This window comes from Poecilia reticulata, linkage group LG10, assembly GCF_000633615.1.
Source record: "Poecilia reticulata strain Guanapo linkage group LG10, Guppy_female_1.0+MT, whole genome shotgun sequence".
Classification (NCBI taxonomy): domain Eukaryota; kingdom Metazoa; phylum Chordata; class Actinopteri; order Cyprinodontiformes; family Poeciliidae; genus Poecilia; species Poecilia reticulata.
This window is the reverse complement of record NC_024340.1, coordinates 14,546,853-14,559,545: the sequence shown is the minus strand read 5'-3', so window position 1 is coordinate 14,559,545 and position 12,693 is coordinate 14,546,853. Positions and strand designations below refer to the sequence as shown.

The 12,693-nt window shown below is 38.4% G+C and overlaps 1 protein-coding gene across 2 annotated transcripts in view; it reads left to right on the top strand.

Annotated features, from left to right (window-relative positions):
• mrpl11 (mitochondrial ribosomal protein L11) overlaps positions 1-12,693 on the top strand; it is an 83,740-nt gene that overhangs the window by 15,976 nt on the left and 55,071 nt on the right. The window contains exons 1-2 of one of the 2 annotated variants that reach the window (XM_008420795.2): positions 1,970-2,125; positions 11,452-11,630. In XM_008420795.2, the coding sequence (XP_008419017.1) occupies positions 11,508-11,630 (123 nt within the window). In that variant the 5' untranslated portion in view covers positions 1,970-2,125; positions 11,452-11,507. Of the gene's footprint in view, positions 1-1,969; positions 2,126-11,451; positions 11,631-12,693 lie in introns of those variants that run through there. The other variant, XM_008420794.2, reaches the window with a different exon arrangement.

Sequence of the window (12,693 nt, the reverse complement as noted above, 5' to 3'; positions counted from 1 at the left end):
TCGGTTTGGGCCACGTTTCTCGTTTCATTTTTATCCAGGAAGCACATTGGCTAAACCGTGAGTCAAACAGTCACTGGGACTGACTACTATATATTCCATTGAGGGACAGTAACTTTTACATTACATACACCTTTCTGAACAGGCGAGGGCGCTCTTTCTCTGTCTATAATCAGACGTTAAAGCGACTTGAAACCATTCCTCCCTCCCTGGCACCTCCAGTCCCGGGCCACCATGGGCACCCGCCCGGGCCGGGGGACAGCCGCCCCCCCAGCCTCCCCCATAGCTCCGCGCCTGAACGATACAATAAATGCCCACCCCTACTTTTAGGTTTGTAGGCTAAATGACATCAGTGTGAAAATCTGTTAAATATTATTTAATCTGAGGAAGTGCAAATCGAATGCAGAGATATTATAACAGTTTGTTAATGGGTAGTTTTGGCCATAATTGTCCATTTGAGGACATTTATGATCTTGATGTGGCTCAAAATGAAAATGAGTTTAACATTACTACTCAGATATCCAATCTGCCTGAATGTTCTCCTGCATCTTTAGTTTTTCTTAGTTTTGCAAAAATGTCTCTGCATAAGATAAGTGGTGATGAGCCAATCTGCAAGCATTAATGTTGCAGCAATTTGTGTTATGAATCACTTTGCTTTGGTCGTCTGTTTTGGCATTGCAGATGGGACAGGAGTAGCCAGGTGTGTTGCATTATTTCATAATTATGAACTGAATATTCTGCGTGTCACATAACCAGCAGCAGGATGCCTCAGCAGCATCCAACTCGTCTTACGTGTGCAATCTGCAGTTAACCTCAAAACACAGAATCACTTAAAATAGACGGTTTGTAATAGGTTTACTGGAAATGCACTTTGTTGCATATTTTCCGAAGTTAATGCAAACCTTTTCATTGTGGATGATGCAAGTAAGCTGCAATTCAAAGAGACTTTTTCACCCTCAGTCTCAACAGACTGGTCACAAGTCGAGTGACCTGTGACCAATCAGAGGCTTCATTCTTCAGCTCTGCAAAAATGGCTTAAAATTTCCAAAAGAAAAAGAAAAGCCAATGCATCGCTGGAATATGTAAAGAGGAGATGTTTACAAGACTGACAGTAGGAGCTGTGTTTATTCACAGAGGAACTCTTTACATAAAATAACAAACAGTGAAAAGCAAACAAATCCTTAGAAAGGCAAGAGGAGACGGGGAGTAGGAGGAAGGTTTACTGCCAGCAAGACATCTGAGACAGTGATGTCGCACGTTGAGCAAACTATTGTTGTTGTTTTTTATACAAAATGGCTCCCTAAGTCTTACAGTGTTTATGTAGCTGGAAGTGCCATTTTCATCTGTCCAGCCTTCAAACCATTCAGGAAGCTGATGGGTTCTGCGCCTAAAGGATGAACATGTTTTGATACAAGATGTGCATCAAAACCACAGCAAACTTGGTGATTATTCTGGCTGAAGCTGGAAAGACAGTAGAGGAGGGCATTATCGTATCGTTTATTATTTATTGCGATGATTTTCGTGGTATGATAAAAATTCTGATTTGTCGTCACTGTAAATGTTTAAAACCCCTCAACACTGTCTGTATTGTCCGGATTGTTAGCTTTGCTACTTATATCTTTTTCAAAAAAAGTATCTAAAAGTACAATTATGCAAAATTCACATTTTCAAATTAAAATAAAAATAAATACTTTAATTAATCCCAAAAGGAAATTAAATTAATTAATAATTTTGCATGTTCTTTTTACTTCCATTTGGGATTCAGCTGCTTCTAAAAACAATCTGATCACCCAGCCTGTTTTAGGCAATAAGCTAAAGTTTTCTGGTGTGTGAAAAATTAGTTGTTTCAAAAAAACTCCGAAATGTAACAGTATGAATCAGCAGGGAACAGCCGTTACCTAGCAACCTCAGAAAAGCCCAGCCCGTTACCTAGCAACGATAGGCTGATCTCCAGAATGTTTGGTCTGCTGGTTTTACGTCTGTATGTGCTGTAAAATAGCTGCTGCGAGAAGATTTTCTGTTGTTGACTTGCCGTCCAGGAACCACTTGCTGAATTCTTGTTGGACGCTTTAGAGAATTATTGACATTTTTTCATATGATTCTGTCAGGTCACTACGTGGAAACACTGGTATGCAAAACTTTTACGAGTTTTTATGTGTTGTTGTGTATCCTGTCTTTGTTCTTTTTTATGTCTAAGTCGATAATAAGCAGTGGTGGGAAGTACTTAAGTACAATTTTCGTGTATCTGTACTTTACTTAAGTAGATTTAATAATGGGTACTTTCTACTTTTACTCCACTACATTTTACAGTAAGTATCTGTACTTTCTACTTCACTACATTTCTACAAAACCGTCGCCTTACTCGTTACATCCAAGTCGCATTTCTGTTGTCACCCATCCCCTCCACTTATACTTGCACGCGGAGCTCCAGACATGCGCAGTGGTTTCCTCTGAGCAGGAGAAGATGTCTGTCTAATCGTCAGTAATATAATAACGCTGCATAAATCATAGGATATGGAGACATGTAACATCAGCAGCGCTTCGCTTTCACAGACAGTGGGGACTTTGTCCAACTTTTATCGTCACTTGGAAGGAAAAGCTAATAGCTTAGCTAAGCTATTAGCGATTAGATAATGCATTCAGCAAGTACTTTTACTTTTAATAATTAAGTATTTTTAAAAGCCAGTACTTTTTTACTTTTACTTAAGTAAAATGTTAATGTGGTACTTTTACTTGAGTTTATTTTTGTCTGTGTATTTGTACTTTTACTTAAGTACATTTTTTGAGTACTTTATCCACCACTGATAATAAGTCTAATCAATCAATCAATCAATCAATCAATCAATCAATCAATCAATCAATCAATCAATCAATCAATCAATCAATCAATCAATCAAGCTATTTCTGCTTTTCAGAGATGTATGGTTGCATGATTGCGCGTCCCTTTGCAGCCATTTTCACGTGCGAGTGTAAACGGTGAATTAAGGGGCGTGGCCAGCAGCAGGTTATCTGGATTTAAAGTGACAGGAGACCCTAAACCTGCTCAAAATAAGTAGAAGTGAGAAGACTGAAATCTCATTATCTAAGAATGATTTTGTACAAAATATGCTTTGTGTATCCAACAGACCAATTCTTACTACTTAAAAGAATATATCACCTTTATTTGAAAATATAATAAAATGCAGTTACTGCGTCCAGCTTAGTGATAAAAATCACACTTCTTTTTGTGACTGGTGTCCTAATGAAGATAAAACAAATGGGAATGTTTCTCATTTCTCATTTTTCATTTGTGTGTGCAATGTTTGAATACTTTATAAAGAGGTTTACCTTTAACACTAATTGGTTCTCTAAATGGATAACAACATTAATCACACAGGGGAAGGAAGCATGTCATTGTTTTAATGTCATAAAGTCCTGATCCTATTATTGAAAAAACTTTGTGGGTAAATGTGAAAAGCTTTGTGCAAGGAGCCTAAAATCCCGATTCTGTTCACCAGTTCTGTCAGAAGGAATGGATCAAGACAGTTTAAATTATTTCTGGTTGCATTTTGATGAGCTCAATAGGATGGAAATGGTTATTAGAGAGTTTGCAGCCCTGAGTCTGACTTGCATCATATCAATGATTTTAAAAACAGTTTTAGGAAATTTTGACGTGTCACTGGCAGCAGCTGTGCTCGTCACTATGCTTTGAGAAATGCATCATATTTTCTCTTATGATGGATTTCTAATGCATGACATGCAAAAGTATTCAGTAAATTAGAATATTATTGAAAAGTTTCTTCATTGCAGATACATAATTTATTAAGTGAGGCACATTAAATAGATAATTTACACAGACGGACGTTTTCAAGTCTTTCTTTTGGCTAAATATGATGATTTTTCTCTTACATCAAATAAAAACACAATTTAAAAGTGGAATATTGCAATGAAAAATATTAATTTCTTAATTCAGAAATGTCAGTTTAACTAAATCACGTTTGTCAAGTTCTCCTTTAATTTGTGCAGTTTCTCCACTTGGAAAGGGGATTTTTTTTTGTCAACTGTATTCAAAGAACCAGTTTATCCTCCATTTATTTACCAGTGTGTCATTTCTTTTACAGCTGGCCCAAAAGCCGGCAAAAACCTTTAAACAAACCTAAAAGAAGAACAAATGAATAATTACTAACCTATATTATTTAAGTTTACATAAAGAAAATAACTAAGCAAACTATGAAAATATTTTAGCAAACCCCTGTGAATCCATGCATAAAGTTCTTAAAGTCAAATGAACAAAAGTTCTCCAACTTTAAAGAGCATTTCAAATGTTTGCTTTTCATATTAACCATGATTTTTTAGTTTAGAAATATATAAATACTTTCAAGTTATTTTACCTACTTTATTAAAACCTGCTGAAAGGTTATTTTCACCAGATACTTTTAATCTGACACAATGTTGTTCTTTATTAGAGTTAATCAGATTATTTAGTAACACTTTATTGGAAAGGTGTGCATAACACTGTCATAAAATGACATAACACCTGTTATAAACATGAAGGAGTCTTTATAAATGTTCACGATTCTTGTCATGAAGTGTCATTTGGTAAATAATAACTTTTAATGCAAAGTTGCACTAAAACTTGCATTAAAAGTCAATTAAAAGTGTCACTATTTGATAAATAATGGCACGTTGTACCTTTGGGTCAGTTTTCCAATCATTTTATTAAATAATGACACATTTGCACTAAAACCTGCATTAAATGTGTCAACTTTGCAGTTAAAGTGTCGTTATTCACCAAATTACACCTCATGACGACAGTCATAAGCATTCATGAAGACTCTTCATGTTCAGGTATCATGTTAGTTTTATGCACAGCCCTTCAAATAAAGTGTTACCGGTTATTCTTCTTTGTCATTGCTCCTATTTACCAGAAATATTGGAAATCTGAATGGGATTCCTTGTTCTCTCGCTGCCTTATTCATCTCCTGGCTTGAAAATGTAGCACCTAAAATATATGATATAGGGGAATTTACTTTTTTATGGGTATGTAGTTGGAAAGCAAGGAGCTGAAATTATTAATAGACCAGCAGTTAACACGTTTATTCTGGTGTGAGATTGAACTTTTATTCTAAATTGCACATTTCATGGAGAAGATTTTTTTGATAAAGCTTTTCGGATCCATTCTGTGGACGGTTTGAAGTCGGTTCACCAGAGAAATTAGCATATATAAAACAGTCAAATGAGGGCTGTAAGTGTGCTGACTTCTTCTGGCCCCTTCTCTGACACAACATAAAATAAATGCTAATGTTAGCACTAAAACCTGGCAAGCACAGGCTGAATTTTAGTGGGGAAGGCTGGTTTGGGACGGAAATGACACAGATTTTTATTTCAGATGCATACAGCTTCCCTCCACATGATGAAAATTTTTTACTGCAGTCGTATAATTACAAACAGAAAAAGCCAACCTGTAATTTATATTGAGACGACAAAAAAATTAATGCTCTGCAATATATATTTTAATATAAATTAATGTGCTGCACACTTACTGGTACAGCTGCTATCAATGCTTTCATCTTATTTATAAATATATATATAATTTAATCTTGTTTGGCAAAACAGTTTACAACATTTAAAATACAAGTTATTGTTGAATAATTTTAATAATTGTACAACAGGGCTGCATGAAATTTGAAAGAAAATAAATTTACCTTGAAGTTGCTGCAGCTGAATTTTCCCACTGTGGAACATTAAAGAATATTTTTTATTTGGTTCTAATTTCCTTTTATGGATGTTTGGACCTTTGAGTCAGATTAGCAATCATTTTATTTTATTATATCTGCTAATCTTTTAACTATTGAGGGGTAAAAATAAGATGAATTGAGTTTCAAAGAAAACATGGATTTTTTTCTTACGGTGGCTGTGATGTTCTTCTCAGCAGCTCTGTGCAATAATTTTACATGATATTTTATTTTTAACTACAACAGCAGCATAAGTTGCACTGGTTTGCTTTCCATTAAGAAGCCTACTGAGCCGCCAGGTGATTAACATTTTCCAATGTTAATTTAAATTTCACTGGAACGGCCCATTTGTGTCAAACTAGTGCTATTAGCTTGTAGCATTAGCACAGCTAACATGTTGCATCCGTTGTCTGACTCAGGAAGTAGCTTGAACAACGTTTTGTGTTTGCTTTTTCAGCTAAAATAAAGTTGCAAATGTTCTTTTTATGGCTTCTCTCATCATGTTGGAAAAGACTAAATCTTCTATCAGCAACTAGTCATGGAGACACTGAGAGCAATTTGAGAAATTGCATTGATTTTGACGTGTTAAAGTATGTTTAAATGATTCATTTTTCAAATATCGGTTGTATTGAATATTTATTATTTTGACTGGAGACTGCTGTATGGCTGCATGTTTTGGATCATTATTTTGACAACTAGTTTTCCATTTTTAAGCAGAGGCTATCTGATTTTTATGTAAAATCTGCTTGTATCTGAAGCATGTTGTTCACAGAAATGGGACCACAGCACTACAGATCCTCTACCGTACCTATCCATGTGTTTAAGGTGTTTATCGTAGCTCCTAACCACTGCCAAAAAAATCAAAGCTGCCTATTCCAAGTAGGCTAACTGCATTTTTACCTTATTAGACAGAAAAATCCTTTTGGATTGTGGATTATTTCGCTGGAGATTTCTAACCATAGACTTTGAATATTTTAATTTAATATGATCCTTTTCACTTATCTGCCCTCCTCCAAACACTTTTGTTACAGCAGTAATTGATTAAAATGAATTTTTCCAGATAAATATACAGCTTGTTTGCCTGTCTTTCCCATTTTGTATGACGTTTAAAAGAAGATTGCCTGTCTTGTCCTACATTACAGAGACAGAAAGTCATGGACTGCTACTTAAAAGATCCTCAAAACCTTTAATCAAATTAAGCAAGGTGTAAAGTAAATAAAAATGCTTGACTTGTTTATTGTAAAGGTTACCAATAGTTGTGACAGGGTTAAGTGTATTACAAATAATAAAACATATTCTTTTTGTTCTTTACTCAATAAATGTACTGAAAATTTAAGGTTTTTAACATCTTTACCAGTAATGATTCAAGAGTGCTCTGTTGGCATATAGAGTTAAGTTTACCAACATTTACAGATAAAATAAAGCTTACCTAAACTTTAATTTTACATTAACTGGCTGAACATGATCTGGACGTCATATTTTCCCCCTTTTTTGCATTTAAATTTAGCAGCAACACAGAGGCGTAACAGAGGTCATTGAACCGGTTTCCCGTTGTTGCAGGTACAAAGGCTGATCCCACTGAGAAACTTAATTACTATTCGGCTTTTATTTCATCAGACTGCAGCAAAAAGATATGAAAGATAGAGAGAGGAGAAGACTTAATTTCCCCAAGGCTGATATAATACCAGTGTCATTTATATTGAGCGCAGTCTGGGACTTTCAAACCAGAGAGAAGTCTCAAAGACCAATTTGTTCATTTTTCAAAAATGACATTTTATTGAGGTTCAATATCTGCAACCTTGACTTTTAAATAAAAGATTTAGAGGCGTCACTGATGGTGGCTGCAGTTCGACTTTCCTCACTAATTAGGAACAAAGTGAAGCTAATAGCTTGAACAGCAAGCAGCAGTGGGCTTTCCCGGTGCAATAAAGCATGCCGTCTTTATTGCAAACAGATTAATTTCTTCGGTCAATGTCTGCTTTATCCTTGAGATGCACTCAGTTTTAATTATGCTGCTGCGACACGACGGCGTCGGCTGCCTGTTCTGTGGCAACCTTCAGACGTTTCTGAGGCTCAGGTGATAAAATGTGACGTGATTCTGCATGTGAAGCGTAGATGGTTTCTGCAAACCTGCACATTCTCCGTGACAGCTGGGATTTCTTTCGTTTCTTACCTCAGTGCTGACGTTTTACTGACATGTTTACCTCTGTCACAGATCTTTTTGTCACACCAGTGATGGTTTACAGACAGGCTTTGGCGGAGTCTGAGAAGTCACACATTCTCTCTGAAATGTTGGATTCGTAGTTCAGAGTTAGTATTTTAAAATTAAATTGAAACTTTTGATGATCAAAGTCCAGATTTTTACAGGCTAACATTCCAGAAATCCAAATTTAGCTGTTGATAGAAATAAAGGTTTGAATTGATGGAAACTGTAAAAAAGTACAGGACAGACGGACGGGCGGACGGACTGACTGACTGAAAAAGGGTGTGGGTTGGAGTCCCTCCCCTTTTTTTTGATGAGAACTTTGATTCGGCAGGAAGTTTAATGTTTTTGAATGTTGATTCAATGTTGCATGAATCTGTGTTTTTATGTTTAATGATGTAACGCACTTTGAAATGCCTTACTGCTGAAATGTGGCTAACAAATAAAATTTGATTGGATGGATGGATGGATGGATGGATGGATGGATGGATGGATGGATGGATGGATGGATGGATGGATGGATGGATGGATGGATGGATGGATGGATGGNTGGATGGATGGATGGATGGATGGATGGATGGATGGATGGATGGATGGATGGATGGATGGATGGATGGATGGATGGATGGATGGATGGATGACAATAATGGATGTAGAGACAGACTGTTGGGTGGTTGGGCAGACGGTTGGATGGCTGGGCAGGCAGTTGGATGGATGGTTGGGTAGACGGTTGGATGGGCGGGCAGACTGTTGGATGGCTGGGTAGACGGTTGGATGTCTATCCAGCAGACGGTTGGATGGATGGTTGGGTAGACGGTTGGATGGCTGGGCACGCGGTTGGATGGCTCCAACATTTAACCAACAGGATAATGAAGTAGGTCTAGAAATAAAATAATTTTTCCTCTTTCATTGTTTGTTTTTCCAGACTTTTTCAGACTTTTCCAGGCAGACCTTGAATCCCAGCCCCTCCCTGCGGTTCGGGGTATTAATCAGACGTTGTGCGTTAACAAATTGCTTTCCAGTGGCGCTCTCCGAATCTCAAACTAATTACTCTTCCTGTGTTCTCCGTGTTAATGCTGATGCTGTTAGCATGAAACGCCTAAAGAGGGGCCCAGAAATGCGTCTGTTCCTCCACATTAGCGCAGCTTTGATTTGATTACTCGCTGCAGAGCATTAACTCAGCTCTGACCGAGCCCTTCATCGTGCAGCATTCAGCCACACTCGCTGCTCCTGTTGCCTGCTCTGCCTCTAATATAAATTTAGCTGGGCGAAACGCTCAGCGAGTGCCGTTTTGACGCCTTATGTAGGTCAATTCTTCTTCGGCGGCATGTGATGAGTGATTTGGTTTTGTTGAAAAAGGAACTGCGGTTTTATTATTCATACTCCAACAGAGATTGGAGATTCGGTGCATTAAAGCATGACTCTGTCGCTTCCCCTCCTCGCAGAAGTGGTATTCTTTCTCTAAATTGAAATTATAATGAGCATTTGATGTCAGTCCGAACTGTTTTTCAGCCTCAAAAATCTTGTTAAGATTCATCCCTGAACGGCCCATTTTCAGTTTAAAAGCCTTTAATTTCACCTTCTAGCTGCGGTTTCTGTAAGATTTATTGAGTTTTCTTTGTATTTGATTGCAAAAGTGGCCTTTCTAACTTCAGATTTAATGCAATTGGGCTCCGCAAAATGGACCCAACTCTCACGTAATTTCTCCACAGTGCAACAGCTGAACACATGAGGTGAGTAGCGTGAAATTGACCTTGGGAAAGCAGCAGTGTGTGCGTCACGTTGAGATTGTTATTCAGAGAATCCAGACTAAATGGGTTTTATTTGGGACTCTCTCTCTCTCTCTCTGCAGAACCAGCGCCAACCTTAATGCCCTTACAAATATTGCCTCATGGTGGCTGCACCTTAATGGCTGCCCGATAATCATCAGTTCAGATAAAATCACGTCTTTTCTTCGGAGTAGCTTATCCGTGTTTGTAGCTTCAGAGCCGTTCGAGGCGCCGTACAGCTTTATGGTCGTGTCTCTTCTGTTGATCTAATTGGATACCCTCTGTTGCCGACGATGAATCATTGCCGGACCTCCTGTCCGCTCTCAAGCACTTATTTTATTGAATGCATGGTTCCCCTGAAACTCAAAGCTGGTTTAAAACTTGTATCTTTCCCCTGACTCCAGCCATTGATCTTTCTTTCCTCTTCTTCTTCCTGTCCGTTTTTTACGGCTGTGTAGCGGTGTCACTTTTTATTCCTTTGGCAGATTATACGTCTGCTTTTATGTCCTCTGTCTCCCCAGAGAAAGGCTCTAAGTTCAGGCCGTTCCCTTCTCTCTGCTAATTGACTCCCAATTTCACAAATGCACTTTAAGGTGGAGGAAAAGCCGACTTGTCTTTCTGTCCATGTGAAGGACTGAGCCTCTGCTCCATTTACCTGGCCTTGATTCTTGACCTGCTGAGACGGAGGACACTCTGCAGTTCAGCGGTCAAACTAAAAATGGAAAACAGAAACTTTCAGGCTATCCAAGTTGTTCAAAATACGCTCACCAACGATGGGATGAGTTTGGTAGTAACTGATTACATTTAATGGAAACCTTTACTTTTAGGAGTATTTTTACTTATAAGTATCGCTTTTCAAGCTGGCTGAATGAAGAGCCAGTTGGTTTTAACCAACCAGTTTAACCAGTTGTTAATGACCAGTTTAGCCAGTTGTTAATGACCAGTTTGGTTTCTAGCCATTAGTAATTCATTTTTCAGATTTTTAAGCTTCTCTTGTCATCCCTTTGCTCTTCTTTGGGAAGCAGTTTGAATATTTTCTCGTTTCTCGTCTCTGCATCGACGTCGGACCCTGGTGTTGATTTTAGTTTCTCCATTTTCCCTGAAGCTCTAAATATGTTCAGTCACTGTTGCAAGTTTTTACAAACGGCGGGATTGCCTCTAGTGACTCAACCAGTGACGGCATTCCTTAGCCAGTCGTTGACCAAAAAATAATTTTGAATTTTTTGTGTGTAAAACAAACAAACCTTGGTTTACCCTCTTTTGAAGATCATTGCTGACGTCTTTTCATCTTGGCATGGTGCTAAAACTCTTACCGCTACTTAATTAGCAGCACCTGGGTTCTACTTTCCATCTTAAACAAATGCCTTTTCTATACTTCATTTAATTTTTATTTGATAACTAGTGACAGCATGGAATCTGTTCTGTGTCTTTAAAGGTAATTTTAGAATAAAGTCTTGGTATATCCACAGAAAGGTGTACTTTCTTTCTACCTTCTCTGTAGTTAAAGGTAGCGAGTTTCTCCCTCAGTGGCTGATCTGCACTGCGAACAGCTCCAGGAAAGCTGCTTTTTCTTTGACAATCGAAGGCAAAGATTTTTTTAATTACTCGCCTGACGCAGAGTAGAAAAGCTCTGGCTCTGCCTGTGGGTATTCATATTGACTTGAGTGTATGATGTTTTAATGAGGCAGCCTTGTGAATGATTTGTTGCAATCGTGTACGCTTAGAAGACTAATTTGTTTTTTTCTCCTTCGTTTTTCTGTGTTTCTAGTGGATGGATTCTTTGTTGACTGTGAGGCAGATTTGAGGTTTTCCAAACAGACCAGGATGTCAAAGATCTCCAAGGCGGTGAAGGCGGTGAAGAAAGTGGACACAGGCAATGTAATCCGGGCCATCGTGAGGTCAGGACAGGCGGCTCCCGGCCCCCCGCTGGGCCCCATCCTGGGACAGGTAAATTAACTACCATTTCACTTCTTGTTCTCTCAATTTGCTCTGAGTGATCTTTAAAATCAACCTAATTGCGGGAGCCTTGCTTCGTTTTATTAGCCGACCTTTCTCACACAGCTTCCATTAGCCGTCAGACAACCTGATCCTTTCCTATTTTCACTTTGCCAATCACGCCGCTCCCTCTTCCCCCTCCACTGACCTCGCGCTACACTTCCATGTCCTCCCACAGCCCTGTTTAGACTTCTCATTCTAGTCGCACATCTCCATTGTGCAGGTGTGTGCCACACACTTCCCTCAGCGTGCAACGTTTTTATCAGTTTCCGGGCTAAAGACACTAACGCCTCCATCAGCAGCAGCTGTCCATAAACATTAGCTTCACTCTTTACAGGCCGTAGATAAAATGGGACTGAACGTTTGAAGGCTTCAGCTTAAAATCTTCTGTTCTCCTTTCCGCTTCAGTTGCTCCACTGAGGCAGCCGAGATTGTATAGGTTTCTTTTTTTTTGGTTTGTTTGTTTGTTTCTCAGGAATGCACCACTGCAACTTTTTCTGCACTGATGCCGATTCTAACCAGAAAAATGTATCTGCTGGCTGCTACAGTAACAAGAAAAGTCAGCACTCCTCAAACAATGAGTGCTACCCGAGTTATTTTTTTTTTCCTGAATAAAACAACAATGCTGTGTCTCAGATACTCAGTGCTGTGTTTATTAACCAGATGCAGAGGATATGAAACGTCTGCACAGCCCTGGAAAGATGGCAGGTTTCTGAGGTGTGAAAGAAAAGAAACACATTTATTCTGACCTACAGTCAGTACGACTCCAGTAAAAAAGCAAACCAAAGCCTTTTAGGGCGAGGAAATAAAAAAAGTAAAGCTAGCACACTTGCATAAATAAGCACACCTTAAAGAGGATCTGTTTTGCAAAATTCACATTTTTATATTTCCATTTGTGTCTGTAAAAACTGCACAAGTGGTTAAGAAAAACACTCACCTTTTTTTTGGTATTGAATTGTTTCAAAAACCTCATCCATCCATCCATCCATTTTCTTCCGCTTATCCGGGGTCGGGT